General features: G+C 31.5%; 1 protein-coding gene across 1 annotated transcript; it reads right to left on the bottom strand.

Moving 5' to 3' along the window:
• Positions 1–5,330: 5,330 nt before the first annotated feature.
• LOC132553892 (uncharacterized) lies at positions 5,331–22,512 on the bottom strand. The gene is made up of 4 exons (XM_060218180.1): positions 22,483–22,512; positions 21,354–21,467; positions 8,390–8,467; positions 5,331–6,008 (listed from the first exon to the last, which is right to left on the bottom strand). Exons 1-4 carry the CDS (start codon positions 22,510–22,512, stop codon positions 5,331–5,333), a joined length of 900 nt encoding a protein of 299 aa, XP_060074163.1.
• Between the last annotated feature and the right edge of the window lie 367 nt (positions 22,513–22,879).

Here is a 22,879-nt window from a genome sequence, read left to right as displayed (position 1 = left end):
GATCTATACAGAAAATATATATAAACTTAATGAGATGGTCTATCTGATTACTTAACAATATATGTATGTAGATATACTTCTTTTTGGCAGTATAATTCTTCTACTTTACCAATTTAAATTATCACAGATTACCAAATAACAGCACTCTTTAAAACAAAATGTCAGAAAACACAGAAACATTAAGTAAATATACACACTGTTATCAACAAATTCATTACACCAAGCTGATGAAACTTCATTTCCTTAAATCCTGTCAGAATTCCTTATTAATGATCTTTTAATTGATTTCTAACATTCACAATTTTTTTTTAATTTACCATGCAAAAATTCGTATTTATTCACTTTTGAAGTGTGTGTTGATATTTGAAAACATGAATTTACTTTTGTATGTAAATTAAACAAATATTTAGAATGTGTGATTCTTTACAGAAAACCAAAATGTATGAAGCAAAGTCTTTATAATAAGCACTAATTACTTTCTTTATTTACTTTCTCTATTCAACTTTTCATTGACCAAATACTGAACTCCATTTTTTTTATTTTTTGCCAAAGGAAATAATAACCTGAAAAAAAAGAGAAGTAATGAACAAAAACTAAAACTGTCTAGTTGTTTCATGGGAAAAATAAAAAAAAAAAAACAAGAAAAATCTTCATTAATCATTTAAATCTTCAAAAGATATTTCCACATTAAAAAAAAATCATCCCTTTGTTAGAACATACCACAACATAGTTCAAATGTACACAGTTACATTTTAAAAAGTAATGACAATTTATTAATCAAAACAACCAAAATATTTTAATTTTGACAGTTTTGTAATTTAAATATTAAATAAATTTCAGATGTTTGTAGTGTAATGAATGTTATATCAATAACATAATGATAAAGAATAATAATAATAATAATAAGAAAACATACATGTACTAACAAACATATATGAGGTATACAAATTTATAGATTGCTAGCCATATTTGGAAACAGAAAGGAGATGATAAAAACTCTTATTGGTCAACAAACATCAACAGGAAGATCTTTTAATTAATAGAGAAACACACACTTAAGAATAAAAACAACATTTTGACAAATATATCTATTAAATTAATAATGCGTACATCCAATATGTGAAACAAAACAAAAACACTATCACATTAACTGAAATTCTAAACTGTGTATCACAGACAATCTTTTGTAACATTAAAACATTTAAATACGTTTTTTTTTTTTTTTATTTTTTTTTTCGTTTTTTTTTTAATGTGAAATTCAGTATGGCATAAAATACTGATTGACTATTCAGATATTTATTTTTCAATAAAAATGACATATATTGTTAACAGTGTCAATAATTGTTTGTGTGAACAGCGGTTTAATAACATTAACTAATTATCAAAATCCAAGGGTTCTATTCTACATAACATTGTTTCATCTTTGGAATACCTCATGGTCAAAACTAAAGGCTCAATTATTTTACTGGAGCTAAGCACAAAAAAGCCCAATCGCTGGGTTGATAAGCTTAATTTAAAGATGGAAAATTACATACACCATATTCATTGCTGCCACAAAACCCTTGAATTTTGAAGTAAGATTATTTGTAAAATATCAATGAATATATATTTGTGTACATTATTATGGGCATATAACTAATCTTACATTTTAGACTATGAAATGAAGATTTCTTTTTTAAACATACTTTATCTAACAGAAACTTTCTATTTAAAACTTAAAACCATATTCACTGGAGCGAATTTCCATAATTTTGTTTCCACTCAGAGTATGAATTGAATGGTCATTTGCAAGTCTAAATTTTTACAGAGCTGAGCATTAGTTGCTGTTTTACTAAGTGGCTACATATTGTTATTAAAAGCTATCATATTACCCCACACAAATATCACAGGAAGGAAGTGTCAAATGAATACATCAAATCAACAATAGATTGTATTTAGAAATACTTTTATCATGTCATTTTTAAGAATCTAAAGAAAGTAACCATCACCAACACAACAAAATCATCCACTGTCATATTTGACATTGGATGTTTAAATTTAGCATAAATTCTGCTTAACTATACAATCTGCCAGTCTGACCTGAAATGAAACTCATGGCTATCATGTTTTCACTACTTCTAAAAGTACATGTATACACATTCATACCTTAATAACACAAGTCATTATGGACATGTCAATAGGATCTTAAACCAAACTAAGATTTTTTCTTAAATCTAACAGAGACTCCTGAAAAAGTACATAGAGAAGAAGACCACATGTTTGGGAAGGGTCAGCATCTTCTGCTTCAGTGTCCACAACTGTCCTGTAAATCTTGGTCAATTAAAGGGAGAAATACAGAAAAAAATATCAATATTTCTTGTCATGTAACACGACGAAATATTGGCATTTTATCAGAATGAACATTACCTGTAAATTAAATTTATTTCTAATGTGCATCTTTTGAACAAACCTCTCACGAATGAACCTGTCAATGAAATGATCTCAATGTCTCTACTTTATAAGATATATTGTACAAACACAGAAAGATAAAAAATTTGTGTTATAGATATCTGACATTTATATAGCCTTGATGACGTTTTAAATGATTTTTAGTGGCGAGTAGAAAGTCTATGCTGCGTAATTGATTCCGCTAAGTGACCAAATACAAACCTGACACATAGAAAGGGATGTTTCATTTAAGTTTTAATATATAACATACAAGCTATATCTGATGGTGTCAAAAAAAATATTTTAAAAAAAAAACTGAAAGTGTTTTGTATGTATTCAATTAACAATCATTTCCCTTTAATACTGGTGTCGTGTTACGTATTTCCTGTGTGAGAAAATAAAATATTCTAAACCCACACAAGAGGTCGCCAATTCAAATATATTATCACATCATAATCGATCTTAAGTGACACCTCCATTTATATAATTTTGATTTACAACAAAAATAATAAAACACAATCCTGGTTTCAGCAATATATATATAAAATTTATATGTGCACAATAAAAATTGATACATTAATCTGGTGTCACAAAATGATGTTTATTTCTCTCGGTTAATGTGTTTTCATTTCCTTCACTATTAATCACAGTCAATTACTGTATTTTTCCTACAATAAATCCTAGAGGCTGATAAAATGACTTCATACTGAAAATTAAGGAGTGAGCTGATAACATGAAGATCGCATTGGTTTTCTTTTTAATATACTGATATACAGGTGGGCTCATTATGGGCCATTAGCTCAATTAGCTGTACAAAATACAGGTGATATAAACTGTCTATATTGTTCTAAATAAACTAAATAAGAAATATCAAAATTGTTTATCTGTTTAAATGGAACTCTAGTTAATACCTAATGGTATACCGTTGAAGATTCCTGACAAATTCAGCTACCTATTAATCAAAACTAGAATGTTTATTTCCCCAACCACTTTTGTGATACTACCAAAAGTATCAGACTATGATTTCTCTACCCAGAGTATCAGACAATGATTTCTCTACCCAAAGTATCAGACTGATTTCTCTACCCAAAGTATCAGACTATGATTTCTCTACCCAGAGTATCAGACAATGATTTCTCTACCCAAAGTATCAGACTGATTTCTCTACCCAAAGTATCAGACTATGATTTCTCTACCCAGAGTATCAGACAATGATTTCTCTACCCAAAGTATCAGACTGATTTCTCTACCCAAAGACTATTTCCCTACAAAATGCATTTGAAGGCATCTACCTTTATCATTTCTTCACATCCTCAAAAATATGGGACCAATGAAAATAATTGACCACTACGATACCACATTCCCCAAATAAATTATTGGAATTGTAAATCAAAGACTACCCTCATACATATCCACTGTCATTGACCAAGCATAAGATTTTGATTGAAAATATACTGAATCATTGATGATAAACTTTGATCACATATTTGATATCAAGATATATCTGTTTCAATCCTTTAAATATTTTCATTAAACGTAGTTGGGATTTACGTCTTGATTGTTTCCCTTTACCGAAAATTTCGAAATTTGCATCTGGAATGTGTATTTTGAGCAGTTCAAATTAGATTCTTGTCCCATTGAAAAAAAAAATTATAAAATTCACAAAGAAGTATTCTCTGCACTAGCCTGCAGAATTAGAAATTTTTTCTTTCTTATCAAATGGCAGTACGAAAAACGAAAGAAAACTACCAAGATAAGAAATTTCAACACAGCCTACAAAATAAGCAGGTATATATTTTCCTAAATGCAAGTTGAGTAAGTGACTCTGTAGCTACCTGGACATCCTCAAAAGCAAATTCTAAAGTACACATTTTTTCTGGCAATGCCTTTTATAGATAGTCAATAAAACTGGTACTTATTCAAAATACTGAATAAAAAGATCTATAACTATGCTCACCGTACATCGTGAAATCTGATTTGATAAGCAAGACTTTTATACATATGTACAACAACAAAAATTACTGTATATTCCTTATCTATATTGCTATTACTCTACTTTGTGTTTATTCAGATGAAATAAGTTTCTAGAAAAAAATATTTCACATCTTTGCAGTAAAAATAATGAGCAATTTGTTTTATGTATATCTTAAATTCCAATCTATAAATCACCATGATAATTAGACTTCAGAAATAAATCTGAAAATTGAAGTTTTAATCTAGCGAGACCATAATTAAACAAGGCCTGAAGATCAAACAACAAGCGGGATCATTACGAAATTTTGAATTTTTAACCACAGATACATCATCATATTAAAGTTATTTAAAACAGTTGATATATGTGCCTTTGATACAACTTCAGAGATAAATAAAATTAAATGAACAAAAATATGAACCATCTCCAAGAATTAAGAAAATGAGATGCTGCTGTTACGGAAAAAAATACAATGATTCATAAAATAATGAACCATGGTGTATAAATCTTGCTCCATTCTTTAGAATTTTATCCCACTATGTTTGCACCACTACCCAAGCACAACAACTTGACTGCATTATCTATCATTATCAATCCATCTAAATGACTGAATTCTTTTTTATCTCAAAGATCACAATGATAAATGGTTTCACTGAACCTAGCAGGCATACATAAACCTTAAATATCTTTAAAACTAAATCCACTGTTCAGATGGGAAGATCTGACTTGATACATTTCTATGTAAATAAATCATGATTTATTATAAATACTTCAACATGACTTTGATAAATATTCAGTCTATATCTTCATCTGCATAATAGTAAAAAAAAAAGATATTTTTCCATTGTGATTTTTACAGCTACATTATATGCATAAAACTTTAAAACATTGAGATAACTATTCTTTATGTGCATTTTTCCTTCTTGAATGATTAGCAAGCTACTTCTGCTTGTGGTGGTGTCCACACTATCGTTGGTTGTGGTATGTTGGTCAGTGGGGCAACCACTGGAGCAGGCATTGAAGATGAAGAGACCGTCTGCTCCATCTGAGTGGGTGGAGATGTAACAGTGACCTGTTTTTCGGGTTGCGCAGTTTCCCGTGGTGGCGGGGGATGTGGAACAAACATCGTGGTTGCTGTAGCCTCAGGAATTCTAGACTTTCCATTAGAGCTTGGTGCTTCAGTTTTCGCGCTGTTCCAAATCATGCATGATGCAACAGATTCTCTGCCACTTGATTTTGCTGACATAGCTCTGTTTTTTCTGTTTAGCAAACTTAACTGTAAGGCTTCATTGTTCACTGATGTGATGAGTTCCTTGTTAGGGTTGCTCTTATAATCACCATGAGAATACCTGTACGATGTTGTTGGGACGCCATCAAATGAAGTCTTTGGTCGTTTTACCATTATCTGTGGTATATTGTGATGTTCCTTATGCTCTACTGAAATTGTTGACGAACATTTGGTGATTTCTGTCCTCTTGTTCTTAAAGTCAACTTTGTAGGTTGAAACTAGAGGTCGTGACCTTTCGATGTATTCCTTTTCTGGCATCCATGTGATGAAATCCCGTTTGAAATTGTATGTCTCATTTGGTACTCTTTTCCTTCCCAAGCCCTGCAGTATGTATACAGAAATGAACAATTCTTAATTCTGAAGTGTTATGCTGCATTTTCATGACATTACCACCTCCATCCTAAAGAGTTCCACAATGAAAATCAAAATTTTGAATTTGAATATGTCCTTGTCAATGATAAAAATATCAAAAGTCATTTGAAAGTTTATATATATTATTTATATATAATATATTATATATTCATACCTAACACAAAAACATAATATGACATAATATTGTGAATCATGGCAAAATGAACTGGAGTCAAAATACCAAATGATGAAGTGGATCACATTTCAACTCACTATTATGGTGAAATTAACACTCCATGGTAAAGTGAAACTACCTTAGATTTTGTTTTCAATAAGTTTTCCTCTGATTTATTTCTTTATCAGTTTTTTCCTTCACATATGATAAAAACAAAGACAAGAGGCAATGGGCCTGCATCCCTCACTTGGTATTCAATGATCATCAGAGCTAATCTTGTTAATATCACAGATATATTGGCATAAACACCATTAGCATTCAAGGTAGACACATCTAATTGATTTTAACCAATTTTCACAACAAAGAGCTTCTAACAATGACAGTTGTGACCTTGATTTTAAGTAAATGCCAGCATTTTCCTCAGAATTCGACCTTTGACCTAGAAACACCTTTCAAAAAAATATCATGGTTTTGAGACTTCTAGTTTTACCAAAAGAAATCTTTTACAGATTTTTTTTAAGAAATGTGATCCCTGACACCTTCAATATGGGTCAAAGTAATTTTCCTCTCTTGCAAACATTACTTATCACCATAGGAACCTGTTAGTCAAATACCATATATCTACATATTTTGCTTTGTCAGAAAAAGTTGTTTAAATGATTTAACAAAATCGACTCCTGTGACTTTGAATAAGGGTCAAGGTCACTTCTTTTAACAAATTTATATGGGCTTCATTCTAGAAACCTAACAGTCAAATTTCATACTTCTACACCTTAAAGTTAGTCAGAAGAAGCCGTTATATGATTTTAACAAGTTTGACTCCCGTAATCCTGACTAAGGGTCAAGGTAATTTCTTTTCACAAATTTTGTCCTGATTCATTCTAGGAACCTACTACCTAAATACATTGCTTCTGGTTAGTCAGAGAAAGCCATTGAAATGTTATAAAGTTTTACCCTTGTATCCTTAAATAAGGTTCAAAGTCATTTCTTTTTGCAAACTTTGTTGTCTTAATCCTTGGAACCTATCCACTAATTACCTTGCTTCTATGGCATTTAGTAAGTCAGGATAAGTCTAATTGTTTTTAAAAATTTGACCCATGTGTCTTTGAATATGGGTCAAGGTCATTTGTTTATGCAAGCTATGCTGGGCTTCCTCCAAGGAACCTACCAGTCAAATATCATGCATCTATACCTTTCAATTAATTAGAAGTTGTTTGAATGTTTTAACAAATTTGATCTCTGTGACTTTGAATATGGGTCAAGGTCATTTCTTTTTCACATTTTTGTTGGGCTTCAACTCTAGCAACTTATCAGCCAAATATCATGACTCTTGGCCTTTTTGTTAAGAAGAAGAAGTCTTTCATAAGTTTTCACAAATTTAACCTCTGTGACCTTGTGAGAAGAAGCTGTTTAAAAGAAAAATTGATACCAGATGGATGACAGATGACAGACGGACAATGGCCACTGCATGGTGGCATTAGCTCACTTGGTCCTTCACATCAGGTGAGCTAAAAACTTAACAAGGATAGAGAAATTTAGGGTGGGGCAGTGCCCAGTAAAGTGAAGCCTTTCTTCATTTTCTAACGGATTAACTTTTTTCATAATTCTAATCTCTAATTTTCCTGATATATTCATTTAAACACAAAAATAATCCCAAAATATGTCTAGGGTGGAGAAATTCAGGATGGAGCAGGGGCTTTACTTTACCATTATGATACAGTGAATTATTTCACTATTTCCTTACTATGTAGTACTTGACTGTTTTTCTTCCCTTTTTTTTTTTTAAATCATCCTGATTCATACAGGTAAACATATAAATAATCAAAAGTATGACAACAGTGGGGAAGTTTAGGGTGGTAAAGTTAAGTGTTTCACTAACTAATTACACTGTTTTGCATCAAAAAACTTTTTAAGTTACCTTAGTTAATTCTTTTTAAAACATAAATAACAAAACAAAAAAATTGGTGGAACAATGGATGCTCTCTGAATAAAAACGACTTCCAAAAGGGCTAGTATCTTAAAATATGATGGACTGACGGACAGATGGACAAAGCAGTGACAATATGCTTTCCCTATATACTTAATCGATAATATTTTGCAAATGAATGGGAAGGAAGTTTCTTATATATGCTCTGATTAATACTATGAAAGATAAGGAAGAGAATGAAATTTTTACCTGCTCAAAGTAAAGAGCATCATTCAAGAAGGATTCCCTGTTATCATGGTGAGAGAACACATGTCTTGGTGTTGGTTGCTGAAAAGCAAAAAAAAATTATGAATTTTTTTTCTATGATTCAAGTAGTTATTAGAAAGCTACAAGTTTAAATGTATGGGAACCCACCTCACCTTTAACACTTTCTTTTTCAAAAGGCTTCCTTAATTTTTCTGATGGTGATCTGAATAGTTATAAATTCTTGCAGATAATATTTTATATGAACCACTAACACTTATAATAAATAAGGGAAATAACTCTCATATATATTACAGAATGAATTAGTACCTACAATATATTTCATATTGTTTATCTCTGTATAAGATACAGTGTAGAATTTCTATGATTAAACTTCATTAATGAAAAAAAAAGCAACTTTTATATTACTCTTTCAGACTTGACAGTTGAGTTATAATTAAAACATATTGTTGTGTTTATAATCAACAGCCTTTTTCAATATCATAAACAATATTGTATATGGATATGGATATACTGGTGTTTGAAATCCACATTGTGACATTCGAAAATTTATTTTGATATACTGTTTACTATAAATAAGTTCTGAAACAATATAGATATTTATTAAGAGAACTTTATATGTGCAAATACCAATTTATAATCAATTATTACAGTTAGTTAAATAATAACAGGTTTTCCCTCTCCTTGACTCGTCCCATTGCCAGGTATCATCTCACCGATGAACGTCAGCGTTCTGGGGACATTTTGTTACAGTAGGTAATGTCTATAACTACAGGAATTTTCATACAAATGACAGTTTCCAATCATCAGCTAATTGCCTCGTACCTACTGGCTACATACACCTATACTGACACCTGAGCCTGCTCCACCAACACTGATTGTAGGTTTTATGCAATCCTACCTGACCAGGTGTAATTAGTTACCTTGACATGTATAAAAAGTACCCCAGGTGAATCTATTGCCTCACATCGCCAGAACGGTGACATTCGTCGGTTAGACGATACCTGAACAAGGAAGGAGTTGCGGAGACGAAAAACCAACCAACCACCTATGGCTAAGTGACATGTTGCTAACCGGATACTAATCATATAGGACAGCAAATTTTGTAAAAAAAACAATACCATGTCAGTGGGTATACCAATACTGAAAGGGAGATATTTTATGATGGGCAAAAATGTACTTTTATAATAGAGGATACAAATACGATGTGACACCACAGCCATTACCATTTATGTTTTCATATTTTATCTGTATAGTTATCCTAACGACTATTTAGAATTGAAATTTCAAGTCAGGAGCCCTATCAAACTGTTTTCCGGTTAGTTTTAGACATACACCTTTTGGATCCTGATAATGTGAAAATGTTTAATTGTATGTTGAATATCAACAGTTGAAAAAAAGATGCCCAATGGGCTTATATAATTCACCTGATTGAGTTAAGCTGAAGCTGCTATATTTATGCTAAAGGAAAGTTGTTTTAAAATTTTATATCTATTTTCTCTATCAGGCCCTTCCTCTTTGCAGCACTGTTTATACAAAACTATGATTCCAAGGATGTTTCAGATCAAATGTAGACAAAATTCAATTCAGGTCCCCAACAAGTCTTCTGGGGGCCAAGACCCCATCCATACCACACCCCCTCCTCTAGATTCTCCCTTACCCTAGAATGCTTCAGACCAAATATGGATAAAATATCTTCACCTTCATCCCATTACAGTACCTTTGTCTGAATAGAAGAGGGATTTCAAAGAATTTGTTTTATTTCCCCTTCTGGGCCTTTTCCCCTCCCATTCAAGGAGGCAGAGGTCCACCATTTATACAAAAATGATTTCCTTTCTCCACAAGGATAATGCAGGCCAGGCATTTATAGAAGAAGAAGAATTTACTCTTTTTCCTCTAATGGACCTTGCCCTTTTTACCCCTGGCGGTGAGATGCACTGTTTTCACAAGATGAATTTCCTGGTCACCAAAGAATGCTTATGACCAAATTGGGACTAAATCCAAACATTCCTACAGAAGAATTTTTGAAGTATTTGCTTTATTTACCCTTCTGGGCCCTCCCTTCCTGCCCCGCCCACTCTCAGGGGCCAATAGCCACTGTTTATACAAAATTAATTCCTTCTCTCACAAGGAATCTTTTCAGATGAAATTAAGTCAGTATCTAGCATTCTGACAAAAGGAAGATTTTAAAGAATTTGTTTTTGGGTCAGGTGATCTAAAAATGTCAAATTATGGTCATAAATTTAGATTTTTTTTTCATGTGTATCTCTAAATTGACAAAATCTTTCAATATTTTTTACATATGTACCTGCATTAAAAGGTTTTTTTTCCATAATGTGTTGAAGTCAAATCTTATCTTTCAAAGGGTCAAATGTTCTAGGACAAATGAATTAAAGTTGTTTTGCAAAGTTTTTAACAGCAAGAACTTATAAAATCATCGCAAAATATCACACCAATGAAATGTTAGATAAAAGTCATAAAACAAGTACTTATAGAACCATCAAAACTGACATGTTTCCTGAAGCTGAATGAGGTTTATATCTTGTTCTAAGCATTGGATATTCCATGAAAAAATATTCTTCCATAAATAAAATATTTTGAGTTGAGGTTTGTCAGAAACTCGAACACAAACTTAAGAGAGAAAGAGATAAATATTTAGCATCTAAAAAACTTTCAAAAAATAATGATATTGCTTTTACATGTTGAAACCTTGAATATCCATTTGCTTTTTTGGTTTATGTAATGTCCCATTTACTTTGATTTATGTCATGTTTGTCAGTCCATTTTCCCCATTTAACTTGATGTATAATGTCGTAAAACATGCATAAAATTTATATGTATGTTTGTTTGCCTAATGTAAGAGAAAGAGTTGACATTTCATATCAGATATATAAACAATATTACATATTTTGTAATACATTATTTGACAGAAAAAGGAAATTTTCTTGACATAGATGGCCTCCTGGAGAAGCCTTTATATGAACCCTTTCAGATCTACTCAACCATCGGCATAATTTGTTAAGATTTGAATTTAAATTATCTAAATGACATCAACAACTTCAAAATAAATTTTGAAATGAATAAGCTGGTGTAATATTTTTAATGCATATTTAAAGAGCTGTAAAAATTTGCAACCTAGTAAAACCCAAATCTGTCAATCACCCTACAGAAATAGGGCCGTGTGTATATCAAGGGAGGTTACTCCTACATGTCTGTTACGTAACAAAATGCTTATGGGTAAGAGGCATGAGTCAAATATTGTTAATAAATTCACTAGGTTAGAATTTTTAACAGCAATATTTATCTACCAATAAGACATGACTTTACTGCTACATCAGAAGCTTTTCAAACATTCATGGTATTTCAATATCATAAATGCATGGTCAGGTATTATGATTAGCAAACAACAAATTAATAATTTGGAAGTTTAACAATATATGTGTTTGTTATATAATGTATTTCTGTCACATGAACTGGCTGTTTTTTTTAAATATATAAAAATAATTGACATGATGAAAGAAGCATCATACATAACACCCACAAGCGTGTACAACCTGTTTAACTTAATTTTTTTTAAATGCCATGACCGACTGACAGTTTCCTGTCTTCCTATGATGCTTTCAGACACTTTGTCATGATGTTGGATAATGTCGACCCTGCTGGTTCAAACTCTTATTTATTTTCACAAGTAAGATTTCATATAATTCGAACAGGTTCAACAATATTGAATCGATTTTGTTCAAACTGACCAAACTTTTATTGTATTCTGGCAATGACCTGTCCCAATACCACATGTGTTATATGTTTATGATATCATTGACAGCAAAAAATAAATGAACTGCAGAGCTGCTGAGTATCATACAAAACTGAAATATTATAATTTCTTACAAAGTAAGACAATCTCATTATCTCCATAGCAATAAATTGAAAGAAATCAATATAAAATTTAGTTCTTACAAAAACTGTTATCAACTTATACTAATTTGTGCATTCTGATTTCCTTAAGTATCAGATATTCACCCTCCACAAAGGTCAAAGTTCAACATGGCAGCCAATCAAAATGTCTTTAGAGTTTAATCCAAATGTAGTTTATTTGTGTTTTCTAATCGATATTGTAATGATTAATTTATGGATTGAAAGTTGAATAACACCCATCTACTGCAGTAAAAAACACTTTACTTACGAGTTTCATCAATAATCGTGCAAAAAAAGTGAAAAAATCACAAATCCTCATTCATGCATTTGATGTAAATATACATATAATGTAAGTATGGTCAGTATTGTATCAAAGCTGGTAATCAAGGGAAACAACTCTTACTGTTGTAGCTTTTAAAATGTATGCTAAATACCAATATAACTAGGGATGGGTCGATCAAGGATTCAACATTAAACAAAAGCAGTTTGATTTTGTCAGGTGTATTGCGATTCTTTTTTATCATATTCTGCTTTACTTCAGTTGTTTATTGACAATGCAGTGTTGGTCCATATCAGCCATTCTGGGCTGCCTGGTGGAATAGAGGTGATCAAATACTTAGACTTGTATATACTTATGAATACTTAATGGCATTTCATTACTATACTGAAGGCACTTAGAAAGTGCATGTGACCAGCATTCAAAATGTCAGTATATTATTTCTGCGATCTATTTGTATTAGACACAAAGACATCAAGGTTTTCTTTACTGGAAATATTGATTGTATCGTGACCATCCATACACATATGTGTAATAATTAATTCTGTGATAGTTAAAGGGAAGGTGAGCTTCCCATAATGAATGTGGTCCTGTAAGTCTTTATCAAAACAAGTATTAACTACTTATGTTAAAAATTTGAAAAGTATCAAGGTCAATACCAGTCAAAGATTTTTCAGGAAAGATTAAACAAGAGTATTAATGAAATTGATAAATGCTTCCCAAAAACAACTTTGTCACAGAATTTAATCAAAGGGTAACAACTCTGTATTAAGAAGTTGCAGGCCCTGAATCTGGTACATTGCACATTCTCTTGGTATGACCAATGTATACACAAAGTTTCAATAACTCCAAAATTACACAATAGAGAGTTATGGTTCTTGTACACTACACTTATCGAGATCTATCTACCTATAAAGTTACATATTGATACCTCTTATAGTTTTTGTGATATAGTCTGGACAAAATTATGACTGATAGACAGACAGCCAGACAGACGGATGGACAACCAAGCTAACAAAAGGACAGACAAAGGGACAACTATATGCTCTGCCTTCAGGGAGCATAAAATTTGTCACACACTTGACCAAAATCCAGCTGCTTTTCTACTTGTTGGCAACACTATGCACATAAATCAATGACAAAAACAATTTGCCTTGATGAATTTAGAAAAGGCTGATATCAGCCACCTTACTATAATCAACTGAAACACATTTCTATTGAATTCCAAAAGAACAAGTACAAGACATTTTGGTAATGAGTACATAGTCTAGAGCTTAACAATTTCCATGAAAAAACAGAAATACATTAGCGTACAAGAAGCAGTCAGAGCCATCAAGACATATATACGCCATACAAATCATTTAAAGATAAGATAAAGCAAATGTTTTATGAAAATTGGATCATTCATTTAAAAGATATTGAGTGGAATTAAATTATCAGATTAAAACAGAACTCGAATAACATAAAACTGTAGATATCAACAAACTTTCTGGATAAAATTAGATCATATTTCCTTCAAATGGACGGTTTGTGGTAAGAAATCATCCAATCAGATGGAAGCAATTCATTACATAAGGATGAAACTTGCAGAATGCGTGATCCTTACCAATGACTGTATGTTTGACAAATTCCATAAAGTTATGGGGTATTTTGGTTATAACTGAGCAAGCTTTGTTGAAACCAGACAACTCCAGCAATAATATTGCATGTCAAGAATTATCCAATCAAACTGCAGCAATAAATACGTATGGAAATTGCTGAATATGAGAGTTTTTGCAAAGGACTTGGCTCGTGGGTTATAAAACCATGTCATTCTTTCAGAAGATGGCAAAAAGTGTAGAAAGCAAAAGCAGACAGTTCATCATATTACCTTTTGTCAAAACTTCTTAATATAGCTGTCTGGCGTTTTTAGGTCGTAATTCAATTTCCCCATTAAAACGTCATAATGACAAGTTTATGAGATCTGATCAAGTGTTACGTGTACTTAAAGATAGTTATATAGATAAGAGCATTTAAGTGTTCATTGTTGAATTTCAAATTAACATAGGTAGAAGTTACAGGTTTTAAACTTTTCAAAGAAACTCGCAAATTCTAGCAACTTAGTCATCAAAGTAAGTTATATTTTCTATATCACACCCACTAAACGTGACTGAATGATTTTTCACTACATATCTATATCTATATATATAAATACATGTCATGATTAATGAATACACTTGGAATATAGTGATCACTAAGCAATATAAACCTATTGCACAATTTGAATTTCCCAAGTGTTTGAGTCATACTTCCTCACAGTCAAAGTTCACTGTACCAGCCAATCACACATTTTCACAGTTTAATCTGCATGGGATGATTGAGTAATACCTTAAGAGTTATCTTCATTTCTTAAGGCAGTACTTAATCATCACAACTTTTTTTAACATTTGTACCACATACAGATTCAATTCTGAAATTGTCAGTTTTGCATATCAGTTTACATGTGTGGTATATCATTACATAATGAATCAATTCATCAACAGAATAGCTGTTTGTTATACGGTAGAAACAGGTTAAGCAAACACATGTATTGTGTGTCTCCCTCTTTTGTCAGTTATTTTTCATACGTTACAATAAAACACTTGTTTAAATACTCATGTTTCTGTAATTTTGAGATACAAGTGTACAATGAGTGAGAAAATTGTTTTGAATTTACACCTGTCCATAAAACTCAGTGAACAGATATGAAAATAATTCAATCTACAAAAGAAATATGACTAGAATTCATTAAAGAAATCAACAATATAATGTTTCTTTTTTGGTGAATAATAATTTTGGTCTTTGGAGAACAGATGGTCTCTCTTTTGACAAAAAATAGCGTTTTCTGCATTTTTGTAAAATATTTAGTGAGGCTAAGTTTTCATATTTATAAGTACATTGCTGTATCATCATTAGGTGGTCAGGTGGTGCAGTGGTAACACAGTCTCCTCTCACCAAGACATCTGGGGGTCCATTCCCAGAGAGGAAAAAGTAACGGGTCACCTGCCTGACCATATTAGTTTTCCAAGAATGCTCTGGTTTTCTCCCAAAGAAAGTCACCTCTCACACTTCAATCTAGGCCAACAAGTGTGATTAGTATAATGTTGGAATTGAACTTGTCGCACAATTGTTGTAATAGATATAAATATATGTCTTTACTTTCATTTTTCTACATATTAAATTCAGTGATATACAAGTACGTAAATGAAGCATGTTTTTGCATTATTCAATATATTGAATATGTTTACTGTGTGTAAGTATGTATCTGTATGAGTATTTATGTGGGCATGTTGGTATTGAATGTGTTTGTTGTGTTAGTATGTGAACCACTATACAGCTATAAATCACCAAATGGCTGGTACAGTGAATTGAATTGTTTTGTATGTTATAATGTGAATTCAAAATTAAAAATTTTAGAAATGATGATAAATACATTATAGGTATTATTTATCTTACAATAAGCCAAGGAAACTTATTTCTGACTCAAAGTCAGGGCATGGGCATATTACAGGACCTCAAGTAGCCAACATATTAACTCTCACTCCAAGTCAGGGGGTGGGCTTATTACTGGTTCTTATGTAGCCAATACATTAACTCTCACTCCAAGTCAGGGGGTGGGCTTATTACTGGTTCTTATGTAGCCAACATATTAACTCTTATTCCAAGTCAGCGGTGGGCTTATTACAAGACCTCAGGAAGCTAACACATTATCACTTACTTCAAGTCAGGGGATGTGCTCATAACAGGACCTCAGGAAGCCAACACATTAAACCTTACTCCAAGACAGAGAGTGGGCTTATTACCAGACATACAGCAATATATAAGGGTGGACTTCTTATTAGACTTATAAGTAGAGTATGTATACAATGTTGTCATGACAACAGTACACAGTACAAATGACTGTTCCATAGGAAGGAATGTACAGCTGTTTTCACCATTCACTATTGTGATATAGCCAATCTGACAAAAAGAGAAACCGATGAAAAAATCCAGAGAATTACACAATAAATACTTTAAAAAAATTGCACATTATGTTTGTCAGTGAAAAATGACAGATATGTAAACTAGACCTACAAAGTTCAAATTTCATGAAAAGGCATTGTTTGCCCAGGGAGTTTCATATCATAAGCACCTAATAGCATGTTGGTAGTCAATTATCAGAATTACTCTCCAGTGTCAGTAGAATTACATTACAATTATGCCTTTGTAAAATTCTAATGGTGTTCAAACTCAAATAATTATCTACTCTTTCCATTTCAATCACCATTATTCTGACTGCTCGAGCATTTAAGGTTCAAAGCTACATGCTGATTGCTTAATAAGTTTATATTTTCTAAAAGGAAGGGTACTTGTCAACTCATTATGTATGCATACCGTATTTATCCTGAACAATTATTTAAAATACATGTATCCCTAAAAGGTTTTCAGAACAATATTTGTTTTAGTGGAGTATATAAGTTTTTGGAAACAAAAATTAAACTGAGAATTATTTCAAATGCTTCAGCAACCAATCAAAGTTGAAATTTTGTATAATCTGGACACTTGTATAAACCAGATTTATAATGAGGTCCTGCTGTATATATCTACATATAACACTGTATAATCTAGACACTTGTATAAACCAGATTTATAATGAGGTCCTGCTGTATATATCTACATATAACACTGTATAATCTAGACACTTGTATACATCTACATATAACACTGTATAATCTAGACACTTGTATAAACCAGATCTATAATGAGGTCCTGCTGTATACATCTACATATAACACTGTATAATCTAGACACTTGTATAAACCAGATCTATAATGAGGTCCTGCTGTATACATCTACATATAACACTGTATAATCTAGACACTTGTATAAACCAGATCTATAATGAGGTCCTGCTGTATACATCTACATATAACACTGTATAATCTAGACACTTGTATAAACCAGATCTATAATGAGGTCCTGCTGTATACATCTACATATAACACTGTATAATCTAGACACTTGTATAAACCAGATCTATAATGAGGTTCTGCTGTAATAATTTCTATATAACCCTGTATAATATGGACATCTGTATAAGCTAGAGGTATAACTAGGTCCTACTTTATACATTTCTATATAACCCTGTGTAATATGTACACCTGTAGAAACCAGACTTATAATAAGGTCCTGCTGTATATATCTACATATAACACTGCATAATCTGGACTCCTGTTTAAACCAGACATTCAACAAGGTACCACTGTAAACAAATTTCTCTGAAACACTGTATAATCTGGACTCCTGTTTAAACCAGACATTCAACAAGGTACCACTGTAAACAAATTTCTCTGAAACACTGTATAATCTGGACTCCTGTTTAAACCAGACATTCAACAAGGTCCCACTGTAAACAAATTTCTCTGAAACACTGCATAATCTGGACACCTGTTTAAACCAGACATTCAACAAGGTACCACTGTAAACAAATTTCTCTGAAACACTGTATTATCTGGACCCTTGTATAAACAAAACATTCAACTATCAAGTCTTGTCTGCTGTAAATGTTTCTTTGAAGCTGTATATAATCCAGAGACCCGTATAAACAAAACATATTCTACAACAAAATCCCCACTGTGAACATTTCTAGTCTATGTCATAAGCACCTTGAACTTTCTTGAAAATGTCCTGATTTTAAATGATGTTTATCTGGTTTGATTTTTGTCTCATTTTGATGAATAATAACAAAACAACTTTATAATTTATCCAGTGCTCGCATTTCTTTCTGATTTTTAAATACGATGAATGCATGTAGATCATGAAAAACAATCTGACATCAAAGTTAATCATCCTGTTCCATGATGATTATTCTTCTATTTTCAGCAGAAGAGAAATGATATCTCAATTTCTTATCAGAAGGTACGTATTAAAATAATATATATAGGTGTGAACTGGAGAAGTCTTTTGTTAGCAAATAACATGAAATTGTAATCAAAAGAAGTTAAGAAAGTATATTTAAATTTTTAAAAAGTAGGGAATTAACACAGAATCTGACAGAGAAGATCGTTTATAGTGAATGATTCATGTATTTTGTATATGACTGAATAAAGAGCTACAATCTGTTTATATTTCAAATTAAAAATGGCCATACATCAGAGACATTTACGTTGTCAGCAGGAAGACGATTCTTTTTTTTATATATTTTTATGATTTAATTTGAAATCCAAGGATGTATATTTTTATTTTTTTGTTTCATACTCATGAAAAATTTGCTGATTTAAAGTTTACAGGAATACATGATGTGACTTAATTGTCAATGCCATTAATAGGGCTCGATACACTCAAGATATGTGCATAGATTATAGCACCTTTGATCAGCATTTCAATGGCCTTATTTACTTCGTCAGGAAATCCAACTAAAGAACGACAATTAATGGTTTTAAAATACAAATTTGCTTTCTGTTTTGGTAAACACAGTTTACACAGAAGGGTTTGAGAGTATAGTCATTCTTTGTGTTGTTGCCAGGGCTAGCATTGACATAGTGAACACACAAGTCCCACCAATAAAACTCTGACAACTACCACTAGGTCAATAGATAATGAACTATGTGTGTTTACGGACAACAGTCCAAATGATTTACTACTGCTTTTGTGGGAACTACTATCATCATTTTGTAAAGAATCGCTGACAAAAACCTCATCTATAACAGATTTGTCAGTATTCTACATCCTAACTTTGTAGATATAACAGAACTAAAACCAACAGTAACACAGAGTGGTGAAGCAGGAATTCAAAGCTAAAGTCAATGTATACTACTGATGTCAGTGTTTTAAACTAGGGAAACCTGACAAACATCATTCTACATCCAGTATTCTCACTAATTTCTCTTATATTGTCCATGTGTAAGAAAATTTCTCCGATTTTAATAAATATGATGAGTACCAGTAGTACTCTCAGAAAATAATTGTTTGTAATTTTAAGCATTATATTGTTTTTTTTAACAATGATCTTCTAGAAATCCTGCAGCTTCATAATAAAGAATAGTGACATAAACATGGACATGTTTCATTTGTTTAAACCTTTCTATATTGAACATTGATTACCTATATATTTCTCTATACAGAATTAGTATTTTACAGAATATCCATAAAATAGACATTCTTTTTTTTTTAAATATGACACCTTCATAAAGAAGACATATTGTTAATACTGTATAAAGTACTAGTCATACCCCTCCATGTTGAACCATTATGTTTTGTTATCTCGTTAAAAAACCCATTTAAATCTTTATTTGGGAAAATATTAAGATTTAAAGCACCTGCAATGCAATACAATAATCCCTTTGATTGAATGACTATACATTAACATTGAAGGCGTTACTATTCACTGATGAGATTGTTTACTGTTGTCCTTATATACTGGTCTGATACAAGAGCCATTTAACCTGTGATACACAAATACCAACATCTGTAAATCTTACCTGTGTTTTATTACCTGTACAGGTAAGACTGAATTGTAAACAATCCACTTCTAAGGTATTGTTAAAATGATGTGTATCTATAGAATCCACTCTAACACTCAGAATACAATAACTTATCTATCTCAACAACAAGATGTCCAATATTTACGATTAGTCAGCTTGATGTAGTTTACTTTTTTTATGACATTCTTTTAATAAGAATTATATCAAGCTTAATTGTTTTTTTCATACCAAACCAAATAAAAATTTCATCAATAACAGTATTTATGAAAATATGAAAATAAAATATCTGTTTCATGTTTAATTTTAAAATTGTCGGACTTTTTTCTTTTTGTTATCATAGGATAACTAAAAACATTTTTTGAAAATCCCAGAAGTATTGTTTGATATTAATATATTCCAATTTTATCATTTATGTACACACTATATGGATCAAGATCAGATTATAAGGCTTGATACCATAAAGGCTAAATCACCATTTTGTATTTAAAGAAATATTAGCCGTGGACCATTGGCCCTTTCTGTAAGATTCATATCGATGTTCACAATGATTCAATAAAATGAGTGTCTTTTATCGCAAAATATTTTGTGTTTTGATCGAACATGTACCCTGTGACATATATATATATACAATAACACACATCTAAACAAGACAATTTTGAAACAAGGTGGTCACAAGAAAAATACAATTCACAAGTATTCTATTACCATAAGCTAGGGTTTGGTTACATATATTTTGTAACTATCATTTGTTTTCTAATTATGATAGCAGTATATATAAAATCGTAAAATACATTCAATGAAGCATATTTTGTTACGTGCCAATAAACAGGAAAATTGTTTTTTTCTTCTCTGACATTTTTTAAGGAGTTCTTATATTTCTATTATCAGTTAATAAAACATACCTAAATGCGAAATGTTTTTAGGATCAATTTCTAAAATATTAATATTTAATAAGCATTTTAAAAACAGATAGGCACAATTGCAGTTGCCTTTATATTTATATTTGAATATCAACTTTCTGATAGCATATACTGTGCTAAAACAAAGGTTAATGTAAATGGAAGAGAAAACATGCAACAAGACCTGCACCCCAGTAGGTTTCAAACAAAAAACGTAACAACTCTTAGAAGATGTTTTAACACTCTCAGACAAAGTCCAAGAAAACAATTTATTATAGGGATTTTTTTATGGGATAGTTATTCATCAACACATTTCATTAAAACAATACCAACATTAAAAGAATTGTTCTGATAAAAAATATTAAGCTGTAGTTTACCTTTGACCTGTTGAAAAATTTCTTGGGTGGCTGAGGTCTTGCAAGGTTGCGATATTCATTGCAAAAATCATTCCTTGATTTGCTTCGGAAATGACCATAGTATCCAGATGGAAACTGAAACCATTAAGAGATACATAACAAAATTATTAGTGAACTTTATACAATATACTGCTGAAATATGATGAAGGACTTGAATATTGAGAGATATTTAAAAGAAGCAAATCTGTAATTGGAAGGGATAATGAAAAATGTCCTGCCCTCAATGAAGCTAGAGTAATGTACAAGGCTAAAAGGAAATTCCCACTTGCTGAGATGGTATCTTGCAGTGTAAAGTAAAGTAAAACTTGGATTATACTACTTCCATCTGTACACATCTTTATACTTGTATACAACAAACAAAAACACATACATGTATAATGCATGAACATCCCTTTTGATGAAAACCAAGAACATATATCTGCAAATTTGATGTGATATGTGATTATTCATATATGATATATGTATTCTCTGTTATCATCCAGGCAGATGCCTATGTATGTTAGTTGTCCATAAAGTTCTGACTATCTATCCATGATTTTATTTTTGTCTTGTTCGTGATCCATATCAACTATGAAAAAGACAAAAATATAGATAGTCAGTACCCTTCGTACTAGTATGCTAAGTACCATGTATATGATACATACTATACATGTATAGGTGTTGATCATGTGTTTGAAAGCACAAGCAAATTATTGAATTACTTCTTAAATTTTATTTGCAGATGCTATTTAACTCCTGCACTGTATATCATAAAGCCGTGATAAATAATAAATTTATTTGTCTAAGTCTGCGAAATATGTATATATGGTACTTAAAGGACTGGTATATGAAAGACAGTAAGAAAGGAGAGAAAGTATGGCAGACCTTCGCCGGAAGTTCAAAATTAATTCAACAATTTTCATATTGATGTGCTTATTGCTTATTGTGTTCAAAATATAATTGTTGACAACAGCCATGTATGCATATGATGATAATAAAATTAATTCATAATTTCTCTCCTTAACTTTGATAACAAATAACCACGATTTTAAGTTCCAAATTGGCGAACAGTAGCAGAACAGATAACTTCAGAAATCTACTGTTAGCTCACCCATGTTCCTACGATTTGGTCCGTCTTCATTTTGCCAGCCTCCGAGGACAGGCAATTAAAATCCTGTTTGTCACACCAATAAAACTCAGTTAATATTGGTGTATATGAATAAAAGCATCCGGGCTTTTGACTTATAGTGTTATCAGATGATCTCGTGTCGGTCTGAACTCGAGTTACCAAGAAGCCCGGTTTCAATGCGAGTGTTAATGGCGGTGTAAACAAATCGTAGCTAGTGATGATTACGCTAAGCCAATCAACAACACTGTCTTATCTGAGCAAGGTGCGCGGAACTCCATCGGAAGGTTTCTGATTTTTACGACGGTTAGTATATAAAGTCAAAAGGAAAACTTCCTGTTGTCGTCTGCTCTCGCAGGTTTGCAAAGAATAATTCAAAAAA

This window comes from Ylistrum balloti, unplaced genomic scaffold (genome assembly GCF_031769215.1).
Source record: "Ylistrum balloti isolate Yb309-2 unplaced genomic scaffold, AGI_CSIRO_Ybal_v1 Utg370364, whole genome shotgun sequence".
NCBI lineage: Eukaryota > Metazoa > Mollusca > Bivalvia > Pectinida > Pectinidae > Ylistrum > Ylistrum balloti.
The sequence above is the reverse complement of the archived record's forward strand: the minus strand, read 5'-3'. Positions and strand labels throughout refer to the sequence as shown.